The sequence below is a fragment of the Nannizzia gypsea genome, genomic scaffold, assembly GCF_000150975.2.
Source record: "Nannizzia gypsea CBS 118893 supercont1.3 genomic scaffold, whole genome shotgun sequence".
Classification (NCBI taxonomy): Eukaryota; Fungi; Ascomycota; class Eurotiomycetes; order Onygenales; family Arthrodermataceae; genus Nannizzia; species Nannizzia gypsea.
In genome coordinates, this window is record NW_003345199.1 from 1,766,453 (window position 1) to 1,791,744 (window position 25,292).

Genomic DNA, 25,292 nt, shown 5'->3' on the forward strand with positions numbered 1-25,292 from the left:
GCCTCTCAGCTTGTCCAGCCTGTAACCAATTCCTCTGTTCCTGGGGAGGACTGGATGGTTGTCTGCCCGTAATCAAGTGCGCCCTTCGGTAGGGATCTCTTTGCTTCTTGCAAGGGCGTTTCACTCCACAGCCGAGGACCCTTTCCCCTCTGCAGAAGCCGGAAATGCTTGACATTGATGTTTTCTTTTTTCTCGAAGCCTTGTTGATGCTCAGGTTTGCGGGTTAAGTTGGAACCTGGAGCTGTCGTGTGTGCTTTGGCTGAACTTCTGCATAACTGGTTGAACCGACCTTGACGCTCTGGGTCTGACTTGATTCAAAACCGCTGCACAACGAGATGTCTGATAAGAAGGCAAGTCTCCTCCTCGGAGAGCTCGATGTTGAACATCGAGAAGCCCCGAGACGCCCTGGCTGGCGCATCATGGCTCAGCGGCTTGCTCAGGCTGTCTGTTTGGCCGGCGCACTCTACGCCTGCGTCTCGTACGGCCGCGTGAGCAGCGGAACAAGAGGCGTCGATGTGGATAGGCTGATGCGAGAGAACCCATTGATAGGTAAGCCGAGCTAACTATCTGTTCGTTCAAAACATGGGCATGCATGGCATCTGGCTGAGATGTTGAACAGATACACACAATGACTTCCCCGGGCTCATTCGCGGGCTGTATGGGAATGACATCTATCAGAAGAACTTCACAGTTGAAGACAGCTTGCCCATGCATGTAGACTTCCCCAGGCTTCGGAAGGGCCGTGTAGGAGGTCAGTTCTGGAGTGTCTACGTCGACTGGTAAGAAGAACACTAGCATTGCTAGCTATACGGGTTATATCAATTGATTCACGGCTAATGTAGTCAAAAGCCCGGAAGAATCAGACAAGTACGATGATTCAGTTTATTCAAAGAGCGTGCATGATACCTTCCAGCAGATCGACCTGGTGCAGCGGCTCATCCAGCGATACCCGGATTTCCTCGTCCGCGCCATGACAGCAGCAGACGTGGAGGATAACTTTGCGGAGCAGCCAGGCAAGATCTCCAGCCTGATGGGCATCGAGGGCCTCCATCAGATCGGAAACAGTGCCAGTATCCTTCGAGCATACTACAATCTCGGGGTCCGATATGCCACCCTCACTCACTTCTGTCACAATAAGTACGCCGATAGTGAGCACCCTGCAAAGCCTCTGCATGGCGGCCTGTCAGACGCCGGCAAGGAGATGGTGCTTGAAATGAACCGCATAGGCATGATGGTCGATATCTCGCATACCAGTGCAGATACGCAGCGAGGTGTTCTGAAAACCTCTCGTGCACCGGTGATATTCTCTCATTCCAATGCCTTTACCGTCTGCAAAAATACAAGAAACGCGCCGGATGACGTACTGCATATGCTCAAGGAGAATGGAGGTGTTATCATGGTCACCTTTTTGCCGGGTTATGTCAATTCGTCAGGTAACGCTACTCTATCTGATGTTGCTGACCATATTCAATACATCGGTGACTTGATCGGCTATCAACATGTTGGAATCGGATCTGATTTCGATGGTATGAATGGTGTTCCCACGGGGCTTGAAGATGTCTCTCACTATCCGGATTTGATTCAGGAGCTGGCCAACCGCGGTGTTCATGTTAAAGACCTCGAGAACCTGATGGGCCACAATATTCTGAGAGTCCTGCGTCAGGTCGAAAAGGTTTCTGCACGGCTGTCCAAGTGTAGGAGACCACTCCAGGATTATATCCAGCCACGGTAGTCGGTTTTGGAGTCATTAGTTATATTTTGTATATTCGCTACGAGTATTATTATTAGCACACGGATGCACCTTGACGAACAAAATTGTTGCAGACTAGGAATCAATGGCTAGTCGTCTGTCTATTCTTTCATTAATATATCTTTATCGCTCATTAGCTCGCAGCCAGAGCGTATAACACCAATCATACCGCCCGTCTGTATAGACTCACTCCCGCCCCCTGACAGTCTCCATTCCACATCTGCTAGTCCTTCTATCCAGGAAACCCTGACTTGAGCAGGGACCTCTAGACTTTGAAGTTCCGTCGACAGTGCGGAGATTATATCAGCCAATGCTAGGCCTTTATTAGACTTGAGGGTTTGTACGGTATTTAAACACGAAGTCACATCTGACGTTGACAGTAAGGTTTCGAGAATCATTTTGATGTCAGCTGGGTGCGGTGCAGCGATGCATGTGTATATCGTTTCTTCAGTTATAGTTTCCCTGTCCTGCGGCTGTTCACTAGTATCACCCTTTTTTGAAGGAAGCGGCATACCTATGTCCGACTCGTCAGCGCTCTAAACACAGTGAACAAAGTAATGCAATAAGCGAATGGCACTTACTACTCGCGTGACAGGCTTGAAGAACATTGAGAGCTCGTCTCATATCTCCCTTGCTCAACTTAACCAGACTGTCAATGGCATCTGGCTGTATCTGCACTTGCTCCTTTTCTATCACGGTATCAACTAGTCTTTTGATATCCTGCTCCTTCAACGGACTAAATCGGAACCGCGTGCATCGAGAAAGGAGTGCAGGCGAAAGCTTGTGTGTGTAGTTTGCAATAATACAAAATCGGGTGTTGGCCGTGTACTTTTCCATAATTCGACGTAGTGCCATCTGAGCTGCGGAGGTCATCGCATCTGCCTCATCAAGAATAATCAACTTGAATGCCCCCAGGCCAGATCCGGAAGAAGGAGCTGTTGAAAATATTTGCTTTGTGCCTAACCCATGCATCTTAGTAAATCTGCTTTGGCTCTATGGTTGCCAAGTAAGGACATACTTGCAAAGGTTTTGATCTGTTCCCTCACTACATCGATTCCTCTATCGTCACTTGCGTTGAGTTCTAAAACCATCTGGCGCATGTTTTTTGACCCATAAATCCGCCGCGCCAGCGCGAGGATTGTGGAAGTCTTTCCGGTTCCTGGAGGGCCATAGAGCAGAAGATGAGGGAGTCTCTAACGTGGTATCTTAGTAGAGGCTCCATACACTGAATATAATGGTCTGTTCTCACGTTTGATTCGACAAATCTGTTTATCGTCGCTATGATATCTTGGTGTCCAGAGACGTCGTCGAGCGTATCCGGGCGATATTTCTCAACCCTATCATGTAAATTAGCGTTATATCATACATACTAAGACGTTTCCGGTTACTCACCAGGGAAGATTATCTCCCGCTTCAATCGGTAAATCAGCAACAATTCTCTTCCCTTTCACGTCTGTAGGGTCTGCAGTAAACGCGGCCGTGTCACGGGCTGGCGGGGCATCGATGTCCATATCATCTTCATAGTCGGACATTCTGGCATATATTGACAATCTCTAGGTATTCAGTAAGTAGATGCCAGTAGGTTGGTTCTAGAGATCTATCTTTAATATTTGCAGAGTCTAGGAGGAGCAATTGGCCTTTATCAACTACTTTTTGATAGCTTAATCTTCCGTTTTTGACGCGCGCTCGCGGCGCGTTTAAAGAGGCCGGGAGCGGATAAACAAATTCCCGCTCTTCCGCCGCCTGGCGCTGCGTAACTTCGGCCGCTATGTCATCCCGCCATAGTCAACGAAGCTCGCCCTTGAAGACGTGGTATCAGACAGATAGACGGCACGCAACAGGGCACAGGAGTGAATTCAATCCGGCTTATTTCTGCGTTTACTGTGTTATATTTCTGCAATAATGCCGGTGAGCTGTCAAATATTCTTCCCACTAGATATATTGGTACCTAACTCACAACCCAGGCCTACCACTCCATCTTCCTCGATGAAGCCAATGTGCAGACCATAGGTATGACATCCACATAGATAAGCTCCGTTATTTCCGTGAAGTAGATACCATACTGCTATGAGGGGATAATTGCTTACTCGAATCAATAGGGAACTTCCCTATCCTTCCCCTCCGCACTCGCACACGAGGTCCGGCATACACACTACCTCTACTCCCTCCAGGGTCCTCCGACCTCGATATCGACCCAGACAGCGAATCATATGACTGCCTTGATGAAGTCCTCTCTCTATACCGTGCGAATACATTCTTCCGTAATTTCGAGATCAAAGGCCCCGCCGACCGCATGATGATATATGGCATATTATTTGTGAGCGAGTGTCTCGGCAAGGTGAAGCCGAATATGTCTTCAAGGGAGGCAGAGAAGGTATCATTATAATTCGGTTGGATGGGTGTGCATCTGGCCAATCGATGTTGACTCTTTTAGGCTCTTATCAACGCCTCCCTCGACCACTTTGCGATACCTGGCGACGCTGCATTCCCTCTTAACCAAGCATTTGAACCTCCAAGGGACCGCCAGGATGCTGAGGCTTTAAGACAGTACGTTGTGTTTCTGCCCCATGCAGTTAAGCTTGGTGAAAGCGTACCATGACCAGGAATTAATAATATGAACCCAGATATATATCACAAGTGCGACAAGAACTTGCAATCCGACTTCACACCAGGTTATATCCCGGAGGTGAAGGGCCATCTAAGGTAGGCTATTGTGCATCTCCAACGGAAATTTTATGCTAATGGTGTGACCGGTAGTGGTGGCTAAGCTTTTCGAAACGGAAGTTTATGGGGAAGTCCCTGTAATACTCTCCAAGGATAAGTTATGTGCGCGGTCTTTACTCTCGATTACGACATTCTGGACTCATGCCACTCCCACTTTGAGTCAAAAGCTTCCGGTAGTAGAACTATCGGTTAAGTGTATCTATCTTTCATGAGCATACAACAAATGAATGAATCCTTGATTATACGGGTCCCGCTGCTTTGGCTTTCATGTTCCTACACGATTTTAGATTGTCATCCAAGCTGTCTGCACTTCTAACCTACACAGGCCGGTCAACTGGATGTTTCCGAATTCCCTTGATCCTTCAATCCTACATATTTGGCTTGACGCAACTTGTGGACGGGGATAAGACTATGTTCTTAAAGCCGTGAACCGGACTTAAGGGAGAGGTACTTGCTTATGTCATAAGGTAATGTCCGGGCTCATATGTACAAGATTTGGATTGCGGATGAACAAACATATCCGAAAGTGTCAGATCCTCTATATCAAGGGGGAAAAGGTGGGAGCGGTGTTAACGGAGTGCTCATTTTCGATAGCAGACAGGTTATTGCTTTGACGTCAAATACCAGGATAACAACGATATAAATATGACCCGATACAACCCTCTACAGCCCACTTTCAGCTGTCGATTCCATATCCTGCAATCTACTCGGAAATTTTCAACTTATCCAGATATCAAAATCACACCTTTTTTTCAGCATGTCCTATCTACGGAAGGTTGCTATTGTCGGGGTGAGTGTTGAACAATTCACAATTAAACATCCTGTCCATAAGCTGATTGGACTCTTAGGCTACTGGGAATATCGGACGACCTATTGTTCGAGAGATCCTCAAGGCCCAAAAACATGAAGTGACCGCAATCACACGAACTGTTAGCAAAGCTGTGATGCCAGACGGAGTCAAAATTGCGAAAGTCGACTATGACAATCAGCCTACCCTAGTCTCTGCGCTACGGGGGCAAGATGTTCTCATCATTACCATGGCCAGTTCTGCCCCCAAGGATATACAACTCAAACTAGTCGAAGCAGCAGCGGAGGCGGGAGTTCCTTATATCGTCCCAAATGGGTGGGGGTCGGATGCAAGCCATCCATTGTCTGACGACGCTTTTATTGGGCCTGGTCAGCGGGAGATCTATAAACGTGTCGAGGAGCTTGGTAAAAGCAGCTGGATCAATTTCGTAACTAGTTTCTGGTACGAGTTTAGCTTGGTCGGAGGCACTAACTGCTACGGATTCGATATCAAAAACCGCTCGGTGATATTTTTTGATGACGGCACAGCTCGCATCAACACCTCGACCTGGAACCAAACGGGAAAAGCCGTTGCAAATTTCCTTTCTCTAAAGGAAAAACCCGATGATGGCGAGGATGAGCGCATGGCCATTTCAGGCTTCAGGAATAAGAATGTTTACATCTCGTCTTTCCTTGTGAGCCAGAAGGATATGTTCCAATCCATCCTGCGGGTGACCGGAACTAAAGAAGCGGACTGGGAAATCACTCATGAGCCGTCGGAAAAGCGATATCAAGCCGGGGTTGAATTGTTCAAACAGGGAGAACGAATTGGCTTTGCGAGGGCCTTGTACACACGCGTGTTTTACCCTGAGCGCCCGGGATTTGCCTCTGGTGCATATGAGCCTGTTCATGGCCTTCAGAATGACTTGCTCAATTTACCCAAGGAAAATCTTGATGAACGGACAAAGTTTGCTATTGAAAATATCGAGGAATTCCGAACGGGCTACTCTGACATCAGGTAGTTAGATCGGGCTCTGGATAGTATATCACCTTTCACCGGGATAGGGGAAGTATGGAAGTGAATAGTGACGGGAAGTGCAACATTGAGCAGTTGTCATGTTGTGGTTTAGTTTCCGCCCCCTGTTTCTCAAATGTGTTTCTAATTCTAGTAACTAAAGCAGATATATAAACTGCCCAATAATCTCAAGAGCGCTGGCAGGAAAACTATATTGTGCATGCACTAGATCCGTAAATATAGATCGTCAAGGGAAGCATAACTTAACATTCGCCGATTGATTAACGAGTTAACTGGTTAAGTAAGTACTTACCTGGTAGTTAAATAAGTGTTTCGTCTCTGGGAGGAAAACCATTGGTTGCTTGCGGGGAGCAAATGATTCAGGAGCAACAATGTGCTCTGGATATCTATCACATCGCCGTCTACGCGGACAGGCAAACAGGAAAGAATGCCGTCTGGTTGCTCTCAAGATATCGACTGCGGAGTCAGTAGACAGAACTCATGAAGCACGGATTCTCTCCCGTCTTACAAAGAGTTAATCAAGCTTTCCTGGAAAGATAACCAATGGATTAACCAAGGCATCTATGTGATAGAAGCGGAATTTTCACAAATACCATCTCCCAATGGTATTCATCTCAAATGTAACAATTATATGAATATCTGATGGCAAAGGTTTACAATACAAGAAAATCTTTCACCCCTTAACCGCAAGTAATGTTAACATTACTCTTCTAAGCTCTGCATTTGTACTAGGTTAGCATATTGTCCGCCCCTTAACATTAATTCCTCATGGCTCCCTCTTTCAATGACTCTGCCTTGATCTAAAAAGTAAATCTCGTCAGCATCTCTTATCGTTGTAAGCCGATGGGCTACGCAGAGGGTCGTCCTCCCTTTGCGAGCTGCGTTCAATGCCTCCTGAACAACTTTCTCGCTGTCAGCATCCAGGGCACTCGTTGCTTCGTCTAGCAGGAGGATTTTGGTGTTTCGAAGCAGTGCACGCGCGATAGCTAGGCGTTGCTTTTGGCCACCGGAGAGAAGAGTACCTCGAGAGCCGACTATAGTCGAGAAACCATCCGGGAGAGACATGATAAATTCGTAGATGTTCGCCTCCTTGCAGACCCGGATGATTGCATCGTCTTCGACATCTTCACTAGACCCTAGAACAATATTATCTCGGATGGAGCCCTGGTATACTGTTGGCTCCTGACTAACGAGGGATATTAGACGTCGGTAGTCATTGACGTTTAGTGTAGAGATGTCCTGGCTGTCCACGAGGATCTGTCCGGTGCTGGGGTCGAAGAAGCGCTCCAGGAGCGAGATGACGGTACTCTTGCCACAACCACTGGGGCCAACAAGAGCCACAAAGCAGCCAGGCCTCACAGTCAAGGTTAAGTTATCCAAAACCAGTTGCCCAGGCCTAGACGGATAGCGAAAGGTAACGTCCCTGATTTCTATCAACCCTTGACAGCTCTGGATTCTTGTTCCTGTGGGCATGGTGGTATCAATATCTGGGATTCTGTCAAATAAAGCCTTTAGCTCTCCAGCCGCATTTGTTGCCTTGGAAATATCAGGGGCGAATGAGAACACCGCGCCGACAGACTGTGATCCTGATATTAGCGCTGCAAAACAAATAAAGAATTGCAGCATTGAATATTCATGGGTTGAGATTAGTTCACCACCATACCAAAACCCCAAAGCCGCTACTAAGAATACACCACTCTGACTTGCGGCGTAAAGCGTACTTGCTTTAAGAATACTCTTTAGGGATCTAGAGCTTGTGGTAGCAAGGATTGATGCATAATGTGCAAGTACATGGTCCTCAAGTGAGAGAGATGCAACAGTGCGGATAGCAGTTATAGCTTCAGCTGCATAATTTGCGGAATCTTCATGAGCCTTGCGAACTTTGGCCTCAAAAAGCGCTAGCATACGGAGACGTGCCCATCCGCAGCCAAGCACAACAGGAATTGTTGCCGTACAGACAAGTGCTAGTTTCCAACCGATAACCAGAGAGAGGATAATACCTCCACCCAAGGTTGCAAAGGCAGTGAGGATAGTGCCGAGAACAGCACCCGAGAGTCCGGCAAGCTGGGTAGCCTTAGTCGAGAGAAGGGCTACAAGTGCACCCGTGGAATGCTGTTTTTCATGGAAGAAGGAAACCTGCTGGCGAAGAATCGAGCGAAAGGAGAGATTGCGAGCACGCAGGCTGAGGCGCTCAGAGGATAGAGAGAAACTGATGCCTTGGCCTACCCAAGCGAGGAATGCAACAAGTCCCAGTACCAGATACATAGAGGCCCAAAAGCCAATACGTTGACGGAGGCGATCGTAAAAGGGTGGAAGTAGAGAGAGAGTCTCTATTGAGTTTGCAAAGAGAATGGACTGGCTATATGGGAATTGGTCAGTAGAAATACCTTCGCATGGAGGGGCGTTAGAATAAGAATGTCGCTTACACTGGGTTAACTAAGCCGGCAACTGCAGCGCAGACGAGGCCGACAATCATGTATATTGCCTCTGGATGGTTCAATTTCCATACCACCTTTGCAAGAGCCCAAAGAGTATATGTGTTTGCATTCTCTGCCTGTTCAGATGTCTCGCCGTTCTCGTTATTCCCATCTTTGCTGCGTTTTCCTTGCACCATTGAGTGCCCGCTGGCTGGTGGATGCCGTTTCTCATCATTATTTTGCACTTCCTCATTATTCTTGGACTCCACAACATCACGATCTTGGGAACTTGAATGCTGTTTCTCGACCAGGTCTTTATATATCCCATTCAAGTCCATCAGTGTTTCATGGCTTCCCACTTCCAGTATTCGCCCTTCCTTTCCAAGAACCACAATTCTATCAGCCTTGCGGATAGTTGACAATCGATGGGCGATTATTAAGGTAGTTCGGCCCTTTGCAGCTGTTTCAAGGGCATTTTGGACTTCTTTTTCCGCTCTAGAGTCTAGAGCACTCGTAGCTTCGTCTAGAAGTAAGATTTTCGGATTTGAAATCAAAGCTCTTGCGATAGCTATACGCTGTCTCTGGCCTCCTGATAACTGCAGCCCGCCTTCACCAACCTCAGTTTGATAACCATTTGGCAAGTCCAAAATGAAGCTGTGAGCGTTGGCACCTTTGGATGCTGAAATAACTTGCGAGTAGATTTCTTCATCCGTCAGGGCAGAGGGTGTGGCCGGCGCTCCTACGAGGCCGTGTCGAATATTATCAAATATTGTAGTTGAGAACAGGATTGGTTCTTGTCCGACTAGGGATATTTGCTGGCGTAACCAGCGTACGTTGAGTAACCTGATATCCTGGCCATCCAGCACTTGACAAGGGTTGTTAGTAATTATACACACCACTAGATAATATATTCGAGTTTATACGATGAACTCACAGATTTTACCCTTCACGGGCTCACAGAACCGTTCAATCAAGGCAACTATGCTGCTTTTACCGCAGCCGCTCGCCCCCACAAGCGCTGTTGTTTGGGTTGCCGGTAAATGTAGATTAACATCCCTCAGGACTGTTACATCTGCCCTATTTGGGTATACTAGGCTGACCCCCTGGAGCATAATATCGCCTTTAACCGCGTCATCTGGAATTGTACCGCCATCCGTGCTCAGTGGATCAATAGGCGATCCTCGCGAAATGGTACTAAGGACTTTACTTGCCCCGGCAATGCTAGAAATAAAAGCTTGTGCATTGGGGGCAACCTTTCCCACAGCCAGGGCTCCAATAACGATGGCCATCGTAATTGTGATGATATTAGAGCTTGGGACTTCACCAGCGACCTGGAACCGCGAACCTTGCCAAAGGGATAAGCCGTAAGTCAAGTGCATGACACACATGAACGTTGCTGTCATAATAGCGACTATCGCTCGAGCTTTAATACCAGCCTTCTCGGCAAACAGCAAGTAAGAGAAGTAGCGTTTGGCGAGAGGTTCCTGGATTCCAAATGCTGTAACGTGTTTGATGGAGGATATAGCCTCCTCCGCTATCACAGCGGCCGTGCTATAATTTTCCAAGCTAATCTTGCTATAACGCACCGCTAGTTTCATGCCAATGGCATTGGTAGCTGCGATCACCGCGACCGAACTAGTGAGAACCAAAGCAAGCTTCCAATACTTGACATATGCGATGATGAATGCTGTAGAAAAGGTTGCCGCCGCGGTTAAGGTAAGTGATATTTTACCAGAGATCCCTTCTTGTATGAGGTTCATATCAGAAGTGATACGTGTTGCGACCTCCCCCGCCCCGAGGATATCAAAGAATGCCAGGTTTTGACGAATAACAGATCTGAGATACGCACGACGAAGGCGCTGTGTCAAACGTTCTCCCGTATAGAAGAAGCCAACTGTGGAAATGTAAACGAAGAAAAATTCGCCAATGGCAAGATAGACGAAGTAAACCGTAAATCTGGAGATGCTGGACCTTAGAGAAGAGCTAGATATTATACCATTGCTGAAGTCCTGAAACGTTCCCACTAGTTGGCCATAGATTACCTGAGATACTCGTTAGTCACAGAAATTGGATCTGGTAATTGTAAAGAAAGAGAAAAGATACCGTAAGAAGTGGATTCAAGGCTCCAGCAATGATAGCAGAAACCGAGCTGATTGCTATAATGGTGACATCAAGCTTAGTTGCATAAGCAAAAACCGTACCAGTGCCTTGCACTCTCGGCAGCCCGTTCAGTTGTAGGTCTAAAACGTCTAGATCATGACTCTCTTCTTCCGCTTCTGGCTTTTCATTATGATAGTGGCCCTTGTTGACAGGAACGGGTAGTGAACTGCCAGCAGCTGTTTTGAGAGCCGACATATCTGTATATTCCTGTTAGTAAAAGGAAGGTTTCATGTGGATCGTCAGTGCTTGTTAGACGAAAATTCAATCTTACCTAACTGCCCGTATAATTTTTGTCTGGTCTTTCGGGAATAAAAAAGATAAGTAGTTGACTAAATAAGTACAGGAAGATGCGGGATGCACCAAGGCTAAATAGCAGTTACTCCATGCCTCGCTATCGTTAGTTGGAGAGCGAGCTTGCATTTTGTCTTCTCCATCTCGGCGGTGCCGTACTTGCCTGTCCTTGTGCATGGGAGGATATGTACTGTGTGCATTGATATCGGCCAGGATAACGGATATAGTTATATAGCTCCAACAGGGGAGCGTTAGTACATCTAAGCCTATCGGAACCCTGCCGACCGGGATAGCTAACAGCACTGGAGAGTTCGCAAGTCAGATCAGAAGGCCTTAGACCATCCCCAGCTTCCGATGGTTATGATTAAGATGTTGGTTATAGATGCGATATCAGTCATGATAAGTTTCGAACTCCAGGTCTCCCTTGCTGACGCCGGCTCGACCCCAGGAATCATTTGGCTAGTTACTGCAGTAACTAGTTAGTTAATAACTACCTATAGGTAGTTACTAATGCATGATATTATTGTCTATTTACCACAGGAAGCCCCGTAGGATAAAATCCAGGCCGGACTAGGCTATGTAAATAGATACGTAATCAGTGAAGGTGAGCCTCATGGAAGGGATGAGGTTGAAGATGTAACTTGTAAATGGACGAAATCTCTGCTTGTAATGTGGATGGACGGGGGCTGACTAAGCCGTAACTAACTCGTTCTAGTTAGTTAGTTAGTCATCCATTCCACATTGCGACATATGATACTCTGGTCAGCGCTGTCGTGTGGGCGGATATATTTGACACAGTTATACGGAGACTCCGTACGTTAACTACCTAAGTTAATGCAAGGATAACCACTAGGTTATAACTAACCAGTTATTGTATCATTAACTAGTGGTTATAGAGGAAAAGTATCTTCTTGGCTCTTCATCTCCATTTTGGCATGAATGTGATGGGGATGACTTCTCTTAAGACATTTATCTAACTACACGACTTCAATCACTAGGAGTAGGCATACTCTAGCTTACCATGCCAGTAGTTTGCTTCAGTTGCTGCTGTAACGGCCCATGCCGCATCTAATGCCTCTATCACTTCATGAGGCAGCGGCCCCTTTTCCAAGTCTTTCAGGTTGCCTTCTAGTTGTTCACAGCTAGCAACACCAATGACAACTCCATCGCGGCCTCCGTCAGATATATTCAGAGCCGAATGATGCACAATCCACCTGAACGCAACCTCCAGCAGACTAAGGCCGTGTTTTGTCGCTGCAGGCTCAATGATACGCAGAGCTTCGAAGGTGGCATCCTTGAAGTAGCGTGCTCGATAAAGGCTTCCCAAGCTGTTTTCTGGGCCGCTGAAACGCCCTTCATTTGGTACTTCAGCGTTTTTATACTTGCCCGAGAACAATCCAGCAGCGAGTGGGTTATATACTACTACATCGATTCCATAACGTCGACATGCTGGTATCAGCTCCTTTTCAAGGGATCGATCTGTTATCAGCGTTAGAACACGGTTTCGACCCTTCCGGACACGATCCAGCCTGACGTAGACATGCAACTCAAAGACTAGGAGGAAGAGAATGTACTTACGTAGTGCATTATATTTCCCCTGATAGATAGAGGGAGAAACCCATCCGTTCTCTCGACATAATCTCACGATTTCAGCCACCTCGAATGCAGCAAAATTGCTGAGTCCAAGTCTTTGGAAAAGGCCTTCCCTATGCAACTTGTCGCATTCCGCGAGCGTCTCTGCAAAAGGGGTCGTTCGGTCGGCAGCATGCAGGTAGAATACGTCAACCGAGCCCACTTGAAGCTCTAGAAGAGATTTTTTGAACGTTTCCCTGAGAGCCTCTGGCTTATGGTCGCCCACATTATTAGGGTAGACTTTGGTTGCGATACTCAGTCCAAGCTCCTGGAATCTCGTCTTGGCCGTGAAGGCTTCTTGAGAACCTCGACAGTATACCCGTGCCGTATCAAGCTCACCATGTCCATATGAATGGAAGAGGGAGAGGCACTTGTTGAATTCATCGAGGGAAGTTACCCTAGCTCCCACCGATGCATCTGTGCCAAAGGTCATCAGGCCAAGGATTACCTATATGTTGTGATGATAGGATGTGGTCAGTTTTATAAACATTATAATGGAAAATTTTCGGATTGGTGATCCCATCCTTCGCGACATACCCTGCGCTTTGGTGGCTGTGCTGAGACAGACATGTTTGTGATAAATGGTCGCTATCTGGTAATGTCTATGGAAACTGCGTGCTGGGTAACTAGGAAAAGTTACGACTAAGAACATGCTATGGATTATATATTACTTCTCTGTCGTGGGAAGTCCTTGTCCTGCGCGAATTTTTTTCCTATCTCAAGACCTAGCGGTCAAGGGATGAGTTATGCTGGCTACTCCGCCCTCCATGGGTGGGCCGGCCCCTACATCCATTATTTGAATAGTGGAAATGCACATACAATGCATGGCAGGGGAATGGTTTTCCAGGCAGCTTTTTTTTTATTTTTAAGGGCTGAAGACCTCGGATGAAAGGCAGGTGTGAACGTGAATATAGCATCCTGGTGATTATATTCAACTATAGCTGGAGCTGTCTGCTAGTTACATATCACGTTGCATATTGAACTGGCTACGGGGCACTTTCCTTGTTCGGCAAATCTTCTAACAACTTCCGATGCAACTTCTCCATACGACTACCCAATCAATTAACCCTGGTAGATGTTTGGGCTCAAGTAGCTAGTGATGCTGAGACCCTTTTTCTGGAATGCGCATGAAATATACGTCTGTATGCCACAAGACGTTTGGAGGCGATCAAATGGGGCAAACTCCTCCAGAGACTTGAGATATCCCTCCACGTATGCTCCTCGCCCGCGGGTTTGCAGGAATTTTCTCAGTCCATATGCTATTTCCAAGTCAGACTGTCCATAGTGCCGAACGGGAATGTACATTTTGATGTCCGGGAGGGCGATGCCTGGCTGGATATCAAAGAAGTAGCACATTCCACCCGTCGCATGTTCTAGCGGTGACAAGTTCTCCGATGTTGAAAAGTCCGCTGGAAGCCCCAGAGTGAGACGCCATAGCTCTTTTAGGTCCGTTATACTCTTGTCAACTCCTTGACGTCTCCCACCCATGGTAAGGACCTGAACCACGGAGTCAAAGCTAGTGTCAGACGAGCGGACGTAGACTTTTAGCCGCGATTTCGAGTCTCTCACACAATCGATACCTATCATGAATGGGATTAGATTTTTCCCATGTTCACTTGTATCCATAAACGATACCATTTCGTCCAGTGCCACCCATTGTGATGCCTCCCCCTGAGCAGTTGCCGGAACACTTAGGCTTTGGGTGACTCTTGAGAGCCGGCCCAGCACGTCGGCTTTAGCTTCACTCATTTTTGTGGGGTTGGGAGGGATAAAATATGCCTTCACAGCGAGTTGTCCCTTAAGGAGCTCGAATGCAAGGAACATTGATGAGCGCGGGGGCGCTTGGATGTCCAACGTCTCGTGCCTTTCTGGGGTGAGTTCTGGTTGCTCCGAACCGTACAAGACGGTGGCAAAATGGTGAAACCAAGTCGTATCGATGCCTGGGATTGCTTGGCTTAGCTGGTACAGAAGTTCCTTCGTCAAAGTCTGGTTTAACGGATCCAGTGCTGTGCCAGCGTAGGGTCCGATTGCTTCAATGCCGTATCTTATAACGGGCCCCGAGCTTTCATCACCCGTATCCCATTTCCAGCTATATTCAATGGGACTGAAGTCGTCAGTCATAAATGACTTCCATTCAGGAGTTGGCCCCATTGACGGTACAACTGATATCGGGCGACGGCCGAGGCAAGGAACCACAACATGGTAATGAAAGAGCAAGGCCTCGTATTGTTGATGAATACTATAGCCTGACTGGAGAAGCAAAGCAGCAAGCTGTGGGCCAGTCTTCAGCCACCAGAAGGTGTAGTTCTCATTTCGAGCAGGCAGCCATCTGGAAACATTTTCCCAGGCAGATGGTGCTTCCTTTGAGAGATATGGCAGGCAATAAGCAATGGCATCATCGGTTCGCTTATGAAATAAATAACGTTAGCATCCATGAAAACCAAGACCTTCCGCATTTTCGATTATATAACTAATAGTTATTTAAGCCCAAGCAAAAAGGTTCAGGGGCTGCCCAAGCTTGTTGGAGGGAGAGTTTCCCAGGAGAGTGGGAAGGGTAGAGGTTGGCTAGGTACCTTTGAGAAGCTTTCTTCGACAAGCTTTCCTCGTGGCTCAAAAGACAACATGTTTCCGTAGTGATTCTCCGTATGGACGTGTCAAATAGAATGTAGTTATAAGTAGCAGATTTTTGAGAAAAGTAATGATATTCTGATGAGAGGGAAATATCCATTCATACATTTCTGAGATGGGGGTTCGGTTTTTTATCACTGCTATCTCAAGGCTGCAAAGAACCGTGAGGCCCAGCAGAGAAATGTGAAGCAAGGCCACAGCGGGGATACCATGGGTCTCAGACATTTCACCCGAGATTCTGGAGCGGGTAAAGTCGCTATCACAGATGTTGAAGCGTACCCATAACCACGTAACTGTTTCTTTGCATATACGGAACGTAGTATCTGGCAAAGGGCCAGCTCCAAGAGCAGACAAGGGGCCCTCTCCTCGGAACCTATCTTGGTTGAGATAGTTATCCCGGCCAACCTGCTGGCAGCCTCTAGACCCTATAGATAGCTGTTGGAACTACATGTTCTTGCTCTAGCTATGTGGGCCGCGGGAGACAGTGAGCCATGTTGTACGGAGTATACATAGGTAGGCCATAGCTACCTAATAGCCGAGGCGATATTGAGAGCAATATCCAACTGACTGCCTTGACCGCCCAGTTACCAGTTGTCATCAATAACTACACTTAGGTATTTAGATACGAGGCAGGCCGCTCTTCAGGACAACCCCAGTACCCACTCCCCAGGCAGGCTCAACTCCTTTGGTCGCGTGGCGGATTTTGATAGCCGCTTGCTATCTCGCCGCTGCAAGGCTAATTTAACTAGTTAGTTAACTGGGTACTTATATAGGTCGGGATTCCGGGACGGGTAACTAGGAGCCGTAATAAAGGTGCGTCAAGGATATGTTCATATGTTCATCGCTCAGGCTTAACAAAAGACCAGAGTACAAGTTGGTGGCCCTGACTGCATGTGCCACCCCACGTCGATAAGAAAATAACGTTCCTAGTTAGTTAACTATAGTTAACTAGTGCTTAATTAAAAAGCAATGCTGCTTAGTTAACTGTTTAGCAGCAGCGAATGATGCGGATAGTGATCCTCTTTTTTGACGGTACATAAGTTAACCCGGGTAAAGTACTCCACCTCATCCCGCATGCATATTTAGAAACTAAGTACGCCTAACTAATGAATCTGTTATACATGCAGGGCATCAGGCACCCTGGAAGGAGGTTTCCGGTCGGACAATAGTGCAACAAATCATTCAATGGCAAAGTGTAGCCATGGGTCATAATGACAGTTTCCTATCCCGGCTAAACAAATTTATGTCAACTTTTACATAGGGCGTTAATAAGGTTCCCGGAACAAAAGCTTGGCACATCAAGACAAATGAGACACGTCCAATAGTAATTAACTAACTACTCTATGTATACTAGTTTAGCAAAACTACCGAGTTACCCAAGGGTACAGCATCTATTATGCATCTACCAACGCAACTCTTGCGCCATTCGCATTTGTACATGTCAAGGCAATGCGCTCCGTCCAAGGTTGATCATCTCGGCTCTCTATGCGAGAGAACTCTTCTACAAGCCTCATGGTTGTGTATGCTGCCTCGGTCAGGCTCAGGTGCTGGCCAGGGCAGTTCCTGGGCCCTCCACCGAACGGCTGATACATCCATGCCCCCTGGCCTTTTATCTGCTCCCATCTTTCAGGGCGGAATTCGTCGGCGTCTTCCCCCCAGAGATCCTTACGTCGATGCAAGGCGGTGACGTGAAAGGCGATATTAGTTCCGGCAGACACGAAGATGGGTGATTTGCCAGAGATACCGCCACCAGAAGGGAGGACAGTGTCAGCAATGGCCATCCGAGTGTTGATTGGAATGACAGGATGTAGGCGGAGTGCTGCAATGGTCAGCATTCATTTTGCATCCTACTCAAAATACCGGATCTGCGAGTCGGGGATACCACATACCTTCGCTCAGACAGTTTTGCAAGTATGTCAGGCTTTTGAGTTCTTTGAACGTTGGTTTACGACCACCCAGTGTCCCAATTTCAGCTCGAAGCTTAGCATAGACGTCAGGGCGTCGAGAGAGTAAGAAGAACAAGTTGGTCAGAAGGGCAGCAGTTGTGTCTCTACCGGCGAACAGAATAGTTGTCAACTCGTCCATAAGGGCTTCTCTATCAGAGGTTGCCAGGGCTAGCTTCCTGAGGTAAATTACCCTATCTGATGTTTCCGGCGATTCGGATACGTCCTCAGGCTCGGATTTGGCTCGGGGTGACTTTGACAGAAGATCGTTGGTGCTCGTGGAATTACGGTAGGCTATAGCCTCATCAACAAATCGTTCCATGAATTTCCGTACACTGCTAACGGAGTTTGTGAAGGTGGAGTTCCCGATAATCTTTGCAAGGATGACAAGCAGCCAGCGAGCATGTCCACCCTCAGCAGCCTGTGTCATATCATGCACGAGATCCTTGTTGTCGCTGAGAAGGAGGCCAATTGAAGTTCCGTACATCAGTTCTGATGTGATATCAACTGTCAGGCAAAGGAAGAAATCTGCAAGGTCTATCTGCTTTCCCCCTGCGCCCTCTCTTTTGACTGCTTGGATAAGGTGGCGGACATGGCGTTCAAATAGAGGCAGGTTGGTGTACTGATCTCGGCTAAAGCTAGGCTTTAGCATGGCTCGTTTATGCTCCCATACCGGTCCGTTTGCAAGCAGGACGCTATGAGCCCCTAATAAGGGGATGAATGCCAGCTTTCTGCGAGCATCGATGGCGAAATCTTTGAAATTGGTCGAGTGCATTGCCTTGAGGTTTTCGGGGTCGCAGGTGCTGATTACATTGGTGGTGTGCAGGCGCGCATAGTAGGTATTTCCGTGTTGTTGATATTGCTTGCGGATCCATTCGAGGAGAGTTTGTGATTCGGCAGCTTTGTTGAGGGCACTCCAGTAGTCATAGCCAAAGATAGGATCCTTATGCGGGTACTTGGGTACCGGCTGACAGTTGTATGCCTTCTTGAACTTGCTACGTTCGATGCTGAGTCTGATCCGTTTGTACACCAAGTGCAAAATAGCAACGGCTAATGCAGCGAAGAGGGCATAGGATATAACGAAGGATTTGGAATTGTCCATATTGGTTAAATGGGTGTTCAATTGTGACAATGGGATGTGCAAGAAAATGAACGTTGATAGTACGAATCACGGTTGTGAATCTTCAGCAGACAGTCGGCGGCCGTCATCTATTTATTTTATATGCCTTGCGGTCATTTGAAGATATATAGCTTGTATGCCGTATCGTATATTCTGTTTAGTCGGTTTCAGTGTGATGGTACCAACAATATATAGGTGCATTTTTGTTGACTGGCTACAACTTCGCTGGTTCCATAAAGTCATCCGTAGTTAATGGAGCTATTCCTGTCATCAATAGCACACGTAGTATATGCAGGATGTAGACGAGCCATCCTAGTCAAGGGTGGCATACTCAGAATAATCCATGTAATAACTCGGTTCTCTATAATAAACCAGCTTTACAGGCATTATGCATTAACGCTATAAAAGGTAATAAATATTTCTAGCCGGAGGGTCCATTGGAAGATGCCCCACGGGGGGTTTATAAATAGGGGGTTTCCCCGACAGGATATTTCCATCTGAAATATCTGAGTACTGCTGGGTCGCCCACATTTCGGGGCATTCATTTCTCATTTTTCTCCCCTGTATCTGTAAGCAGGTCAACGCCGACTGAGGTTCTAGTTATTGAAACTGCAGTAAAACGGCGCATCAGCATTCCCTATACAACCTATCTCAACATCTCCAACTTCCAATTACCATACCCTCACTTAACAGCCTGATTTCACTACTCAAACACAATGGCCATGAAGATTGAACTTGTTGCAACCTTGGGTGCAGAAAAATGTACGTACCTACATCTATTTCCGTATACGTCTCACTAACACTGTGCACCTAGGCCATTTTGAATGTTCGTGGGATGGTCAAAGACACTCTGTTTCTGAAAGCAGCTATGTGGATTCAGTCGACATTACAGTGAGATGTACCAAACTGCCTGGCGGACTTTGGTCTGAAGCTAGCAGCAAGGGACAGAGGCCACAAATCTCTGTCGTGATACCCTCGTCCGGGGACCTGGAAAAAATTACAATAGAAATGTTTAGAGATTCCGGAAATGCTGCCTTGAACTTTCTATCTTCTTCGTTGAAAAGTTGCGTTTCAGCTCCCAAGGACCATCACCAGGCGCTGAGGTTACTCATCCCGCGGCGAGAAGGCTTCATACTCCGCTCGGATATTTTTAATTTACGACTGCTCGACTGCCCGTTTGTTACCTCCATCGCATCTTTTTGTGAGCCTAATCGCCGGTTCACGCATCATTCAAGGGATTCACTTCTTTCAAGCTCTTGCCAGTTGACAGGCTTATTTGCAGCTTCATGCGCGGGTATCCTTCTGGAGCCATGTTGCAATGTTGAATCGACTTTCAAGACTCTGGATCAAGAGCTGGAAAATCGCCTCTCGTTCTCCTGGCTTATGAAGGCAGAGAGGTCGGCTCGGACAATAGCCATCGTGGAGGGCGGCAAGAGTCCGGAAACGGGACGAAACTTATACATGGCTGCAAAAGCATTGAATATATCAGTAGTCGTCCTTGATAAGCCGGGACACTGGCTCGAAGGTCCTGAATACGCAGATTGGCGAGCAGCTTTCCTCCCCGTTGATAGAAATCCCAACGCCGGGTTCCCGGATAGGATTGTCGAAGCATTGGACAGATATAGTAGAGAAAAGGCAGCCCTGAAAATTGACGGACTGGTGACGTTTTTCGATCCATTGTTCGTTGGAGTCGCGGCGGCTGCGAAGAAGCTTGGATTGACCACAACGAGTCCGGAAGCATATGCAATTGCGACTGATAAATTCAAGACAAGCATCGCGGAAGGACGCCCCGCCTACCGTGCTTCAAGCCCTGATGAAGTGGCTAAAATAATTCAAGATACGACCCTGAATTATCCACTCATAGTCAAGCCGTGCAGCGGCTGGGGTTCCGAAGGCGTCTTCCGTGTCGATAACTTGGCTGAGCTCAAGGAAGCAGTCCACAAAATTGACTATGATAGACATGGCAACGACGTTGTTATTGAAGAATACTGCAACGGCCCTGAGGTTGATGCCAACTTCATCTTGGTAGACGGTAAAGTTGTCTTTTTCGAAGCAAGCGATGATTTCCCAAAAGACGCAGATGGCGAGGGGGATACGGCCTTGAAGACTTTTATCGAAACTGCCAATATCCTGCCTTCTGCGCTCCCTGACAGTGAGACAGAAGTTCTGAAGAGCTCATTGCACCAAAGCCTTGTAAGGCTCGGGTTCAACGACGGATTTTTCCACCTCGAAGCCCGGATGAAGGAGTCTAGGATGGAGTTCCGCAAAGATGAGAGCAGCGGGCTCGTCGACCTGAGGCCAAAGAAGACGTCAGTAAAGCTTGCTGCAACGCCAGAAGCATGGCTTATCGAGATCAACCCTCGGCCGCCAGGTGTGCAGGCGCTGCTAGCGTCTGCGCATGTCTACGGGGTAGACTACATCGGGGTATCTCTTTGCTTTGCACTTCAGGACAAGGCGGCAGCGGCAAACCTCGCGGTCCCATTCGGACATGGGAAAGTAGGCAATGGGGCACAGTACTGGAGTGCGATTGTGTTCATCCCGGTGGTAAAGGGAGGCATATTTGGGTCTGACGATGTGTGTGCTGACCTCCGAAAACGACGCCCGGACTTGACAAGACACGTCTCAAGGAGCCACTGTTTCTTCCAGAGGGGAGACACGGTTAAGGATCCCAGCTCAGGGCTGCTTAACTGGATTGCATACTATTTGGTCTTTTCGTATGAGAGTCGCGCGCATGTCCTGGGGCTTGCGGAAGACATCCGGACAGAGACCAAATTCGAAGTCGCCCAGCCATGACTCCCACAGACTAAATAGCTAGGTAGATTTACTTACTCGGTAGATAGTTAATCAATCCCGCTCCGGCGGTTCCTTGCAATGATAGCAGACTCTATTCAGTGAGAAATTCAAATATCCTGCCAGTCTTTTGTGAGACTTCATGGCATGCTTTGATAGCGGCGTCCCGTTTTTCCCCAGCGGGGGGCAAAGTAAAGAGAGAGGTGTCAGCTCCGCACTGGAGAAGCAATTTAAGGCAAATGGGCTCTCGTGGCAAACATAGTAGAGCAAGCGATAGAGGTGTCTGGCCGAACTCATCCTGCGCATCAATATCAGCTCCATACTTGAGGAGGAGCTTAAGAACGTCTTCCACCCTCTCCTCACTCAAAGTTCTGCACCCAGTCCGGTTCTCTCTCCTTATTTTGCCTCCAACAGCGCTCATCTGCTGATGCAAAGGTGTGAACTTGTCCCGACCTCCATTTTTCGGATTGAGACCGGACTCAAGCAAAAGTTTCAGTATCTCTAAGTATATGAGACCATTTGGGCCGTCTGACTGGGCACGGCCGACCACGAGGTTTGCTAATCCGTGGCCGTGGTAGTCCTGCATTGTTGCATCACCGCCATTATCAAGAAATACCCGAACGGAAGTTATTTCCCCGTTGAAAACCGCCAACCTCAGAGGTGACTTTTCATAGTTATCCAAGCAATTCACGTCAGCATTCCGTGAAACTAAATATCGAATAAGATGGTCGTTTTTCTGTAGGAAGTCTGGCGCTTCGCCCTCATGAACGAATTTCCTTTTGTGCGTATTCTTAGCTTGGAACACTGCTACGTATAATGGACGGTGGCGTACCCATCCACCTGATTCGCACTTCTTGTTAGGGTCCGAACCCGCGTCGATGGCGCGTTTTGCTAGTTCAACGTCTGCAGTTTTCACGGCCCACCATATGGCGTCGTTTCTAGGTGACTGCGCATCGAGCCGGTATAATTGTTGGTTTAACAGGTTGTAGAACCGGTGGTTGCATCGCAAAAATGAGTTTAAATCCTGTTTCCTCGTTAGGTCGTTTGAAATGAGCAGGATCAATTCGTTTGGAAGCATGGTAAGGCAGGCCGCTTGGGTTATGCTGCAACTTGGGGTATGCCGCGGATGCTGGATCGACATGTTGGAGTAAAATTTCGTAAGATATGATATCATCGACCAGAGAATCATGAGACCACTAAACATGTCACCGGAAATAGTAGAATGGCGTGGCCATATATTTTGCACCCAAATTAGGCAGCATACTCCGAGTTCGGCGAGGGCGAATGTTTCGTTAACTGTATATGTTGCGGTGAAAAGGGCTAGGCGCATGCCGGGATACTTGCATCGGATATAAGTGCCGCCGAAAACATACGACATGGAGCTTTTCTATAATCCTCCATGATCAGGAGGGAGAATGTGGCCAGAGAATGAGAGTGAAATAATCTCTAGTGTGAAATAGAAACGATGCCTTGACAACTGCGGCCTCATTAACTAGTTAACTGAGCCAGTGACAGGTAACTAACTATGGAGAAGGAAAACTTAACTTAATCTTATCTAGCGACGCCTCTAACCTTAACTTAACTTAGTAAGTACCGAAAGGTTGTTTTGGTAGCCTCGAGTTAAAACAAGAGACGCCCTTAAAAGCTAGATATAAAAAACTTTTTCATAGCGTTAAGCGTGTAACTCGCGAGTTCAAGTAAAGGTTGTCTTCCCTAATAACTAATGCTGTATAATATCTTTCATTTCTCTGTATTCATTGGTAAGGAGCGCTAATATTGTAAAATCGGTCGATCAAACAACGAGAAGATTTGAATTCAATATGCCTAATAAGATAGATTACATCAAAATCATTACGAGTCAACGTATTATAGCCTTTTTTGGCTACATGGATTAGTGATATATCAACCTCCAAGGCAACCTGTGACAAGGGGCTGACTGTCAATTGGATTCTGTTGTTCTGAACACAGTAAAAACTGTGATACTTATGAGCCTCATTGGTTGATTTATTTTATCGCTAGCTGCTCTTTAGGAAGAGGGAGTTGACAGTAACTCCCCTTATCTTTCCTTCTTTTTCCCACCCCCAGATGCTGTTCGCAGCCGACCCCTCCAACTTTTTGAAGTTCCCCCCCAGAAGCAAGACGTTACGCTAGCATCTCCAGAGCTATCTTCGAGCAATGAATATGTACATGCTGATCTTTTATCAAGCACTTCATTCTCTAATAACATATCATTATTAGGCACCCATGTGCATGACGACCTTTTTACGTACACATCCGGCAGATATGCTTTCAATGAAGCCCTTAGGAAGAATGAGCGCTACATCAGGTTTGACGTTGAAGCTTTCAAGCAACTTGCTGCAAAGCACATAAACAATGGGCAAGTGATAGATATAACTAAGCATGCAGAGGGGGGTTTCAATCGCGTCTTCCTTCTTACCATGGAGGATGGTTTCCAAGCAATTGCCAAAATGCCCTACCGCGTTGCTCTCCCGAAATATTATGCAACGGCAAGTGAGGCAGCGACATTGGAGCTATTGCGGATGAAGAGCATGCCTGTACCAAAGGTGCTTGGATACTCTGCCTCTACTGACAAACCTGCTGGAGTTGAGTATATAATCATGGAGAAAGCCCAGGGGGTCCAGGTAAAGGAACAATGGGTTTCAATGACAAAACAACAGAGGCATAAGTTAGCTTCTAGTTTTGTGGAGATCGAAAAGACCCTCTTCTCTCTACCCTTCAGCTCAATTGGCAGTGTTCATTTCAAGTCGGATATACCAGCTGAGCTTCAAGCACCGTTGCAGGCCGTAAGCTGTCAGGGCCAAGAGCATGGACAGGATATTTCTGACAAGTTCTGCATTGGCCCAATTGCCGATTATATGTTCTGGTATGGGAAACGCGCAGGACTTGACATATCGCGGGGACCATGTAAGTACTGTCCCCCGCCCGGTATATCAAAGCAGCTTCTGACCTGACTTCTGACCCTCGATAGGGAACGATTCTACGAGCTACCTCCGATCAATCGCAGACAAGGAGATGAAGTGGACTCAACAATACGGAAAACCACTTGAACTTCGTTTCCCCCACAATGACGTGCTCACTGGCAAGCAAAGTCCAGACAGATATGTTGACCTGTTGAGCAAATATCTGGCATTAACCCCATACCTTCTTCCTAGAGAGGGCTCGGAACTAAACAGCCCAACTCTCAGACATCCTGCTTCGTGAATACCTATTACAGTATATCTCCTTTTTTTTCACAAAATGCTCATACATCCACAGATCTAAACCCGAATAACTAACATATTCATCGATCCTGAAAGCTGTGAGATCACCCGTTTAATTGATTGGCAACATACGATTATACAGCCAAGTCTCCTTGCCGCTGGTTATCCTCGAGCTTTTGAGAACCCTGACACCGATGAGCCACTCGATCTAAAAGAGCCCACTCTGCCGCCCGAGTATGATAGCTTAGAGGGCGATGAGAAAGCTGAAGCAGATGAGCTCTATCGCCGTATGCTGATGTTTCACTACTACCGTATATATACAGGCGTGTTCAACAAACTGCATCTCCACGCCTTAAGGGATCCCCTGTTGAACCCACGGAAACATCTGGTAGACAGAGCAGGCCGCCAGTGGAGCGGAAATACAATCACCTTGAAGGGCGCCTTGATTCGTATGGCCGATTACTGGGACCAGCTGCCTGAAACAAAGGGAATCGAATGTCCTGTAAAGTTCAACATATCGGAGATCAACGAGTTTCTAAAGCAGGAAGAGATGTGGCTCTGTTTCAATGCCGTCGTGAACCATTGGCGGGATGAACTATGCATCAGCGAAGACGGCTGGGTTAGCGACGGGAACTATGAGTCTGCAATGAAGGTGATACAGGGCCTGAAGCAGGATATGCTCAGCAAGGCAGAAGGAGACCAAGAAGACATTGACATTGTACTGATCAACAAGGGCTGGCCGTTTGATGACCACGAGGAGATTGACTGACATGCCGCCTGCACTTAAATATGGA

The 25,292-nt window shown here is 47.3% G+C and overlaps 11 protein-coding genes across 11 annotated transcripts; 5 read left to right on the plus strand and 6 right to left on the minus strand.

Annotated features, from left to right (window-relative positions):
* Positions 1 to 335: 335 nt before the first annotated feature.
* MGYG_04079 (dipeptidase 2) lies at positions 336 to 1,732 on the plus strand (the record flags this gene model as incomplete). The annotated part of the gene is made up of 3 exons (XM_003173858.1): positions 336 to 549; positions 620 to 779; positions 850 to 1,732. The coding sequence occupies 3 exons, from the start codon at positions 336 to 338 to the stop codon at positions 1,730 to 1,732; spliced, it is 1,257 nt and encodes a 418-aa protein (XP_003173906.1).
* A 119-nt stretch (positions 1,733 to 1,851) lies between these two features.
* Positions 1,852 to 3,282, minus strand: MGYG_04080 (replication factor C protein subunit 3; the record flags this gene model as incomplete). The annotated part of the gene is made up of 5 exons (XM_003173859.1): positions 1,852 to 2,264; positions 2,332 to 2,709; positions 2,769 to 2,943; positions 3,000 to 3,087; positions 3,143 to 3,282. 5 exons carry the CDS (start codon positions 3,280 to 3,282, stop codon positions 1,852 to 1,854), a joined length of 1,194 nt encoding a protein of 397 aa, XP_003173907.1.
* A 236-nt stretch (positions 3,283 to 3,518) lies between these two features.
* MGYG_04081 (hypothetical protein) lies at positions 3,519 to 4,555 on the plus strand (the record flags this gene model as incomplete). The annotated part of the gene is made up of 6 exons (XM_003173860.1): positions 3,519 to 3,635; positions 3,715 to 3,760; positions 3,850 to 4,124; positions 4,185 to 4,297; positions 4,375 to 4,453; positions 4,508 to 4,555. The coding sequence occupies 6 exons, from the start codon at positions 3,519 to 3,521 to the stop codon at positions 4,553 to 4,555; spliced, it is 678 nt and encodes a 225-aa protein (XP_003173908.1).
* Positions 4,556 to 5,231: 676 nt separating this feature from the next.
* On the plus strand, positions 5,232 to 6,282 carry MGYG_04082 (CipA protein; the record flags this gene model as incomplete). Its single annotated transcript, XM_003173861.1, has 2 exons — positions 5,232 to 5,264; positions 5,323 to 6,282. The coding sequence occupies 2 exons, from the start codon at positions 5,232 to 5,234 to the stop codon at positions 6,280 to 6,282; spliced, it is 993 nt and encodes a 330-aa protein (XP_003173909.1).
* Positions 6,283 to 6,998: 716 nt separating this feature from the next.
* Positions 6,999 to 11,068, minus strand: MGYG_04083 (leptomycin B resistance protein pmd1; the record flags this gene model as incomplete). Its single annotated transcript, XM_003173862.1, has 4 exons — positions 6,999 to 8,655; positions 8,723 to 9,578; positions 9,648 to 10,755; positions 10,817 to 11,068. The coding sequence occupies 4 exons, from the start codon at positions 11,066 to 11,068 to the stop codon at positions 6,999 to 7,001; spliced, it is 3,873 nt and encodes a 1,290-aa protein (XP_003173910.1).
* Positions 11,069 to 12,158: 1,090 nt separating this feature from the next.
* Positions 12,159 to 13,366, minus strand: MGYG_04084 (aflatoxin B1 aldehyde reductase member 2; the record flags this gene model as incomplete). The annotated part of the gene is made up of 3 exons (XM_003173863.1): positions 12,159 to 12,643; positions 12,743 to 13,244; positions 13,334 to 13,366. The coding sequence occupies 3 exons, from the start codon at positions 13,364 to 13,366 to the stop codon at positions 12,159 to 12,161; spliced, it is 1,020 nt and encodes a 339-aa protein (XP_003173911.1).
* A 492-nt stretch (positions 13,367 to 13,858) lies between these two features.
* On the minus strand, positions 13,859 to 15,252 carry MGYG_04085 (hypothetical protein; the record flags this gene model as incomplete). The annotated part of the gene is made up of 2 exons (XM_003173864.1): positions 13,859 to 15,157; positions 15,220 to 15,252. 2 exons carry the CDS (start codon positions 15,250 to 15,252, stop codon positions 13,859 to 13,861), a joined length of 1,332 nt encoding a protein of 443 aa, XP_003173912.1.
* Positions 15,253 to 16,818: 1,566 nt separating this feature from the next.
* MGYG_04086 (hypothetical protein) lies at positions 16,819 to 18,469 on the minus strand (the record flags this gene model as incomplete). Its single annotated transcript, XM_003173865.1, has 2 exons — positions 16,819 to 17,243; positions 17,314 to 18,469. The coding sequence occupies 2 exons, from the start codon at positions 18,467 to 18,469 to the stop codon at positions 16,819 to 16,821; spliced, it is 1,581 nt and encodes a 526-aa protein (XP_003173913.1).
* Positions 18,470 to 19,203: 734 nt separating this feature from the next.
* On the plus strand, positions 19,204 to 21,280 carry MGYG_04087 (hypothetical protein; the record flags this gene model as incomplete). The annotated part of the gene is made up of 2 exons (XM_003173866.1): positions 19,204 to 19,249; positions 19,302 to 21,280. The coding sequence occupies 2 exons, from the start codon at positions 19,204 to 19,206 to the stop codon at positions 21,278 to 21,280; spliced, it is 2,025 nt and encodes a 674-aa protein (XP_003173914.1).
* A 91-nt stretch (positions 21,281 to 21,371) lies between these two features.
* Positions 21,372 to 22,418, minus strand: MGYG_04088 (hypothetical protein; the record flags this gene model as incomplete). The annotated part of the gene is made up of 1 exon (XM_003173867.1): positions 21,372 to 22,418. The coding sequence occupies one exon, from the start codon at positions 22,416 to 22,418 to the stop codon at positions 21,372 to 21,374; it is 1,047 nt and encodes a 348-aa protein (XP_003173915.1).
* A 1,297-nt stretch (positions 22,419 to 23,715) lies between these two features.
* On the plus strand, positions 23,716 to 25,267 carry MGYG_04089 (phosphotransferase enzyme family protein; the record flags this gene model as incomplete). Its single annotated transcript, XM_003173868.1, has 3 exons — positions 23,716 to 24,202; positions 24,267 to 24,495; positions 24,595 to 25,267. 3 exons carry the CDS (start codon positions 23,716 to 23,718, stop codon positions 25,265 to 25,267), a joined length of 1,389 nt encoding a protein of 462 aa, XP_003173916.1.
* Between the last annotated feature and the right edge of the window lie 25 nt (positions 25,268 to 25,292).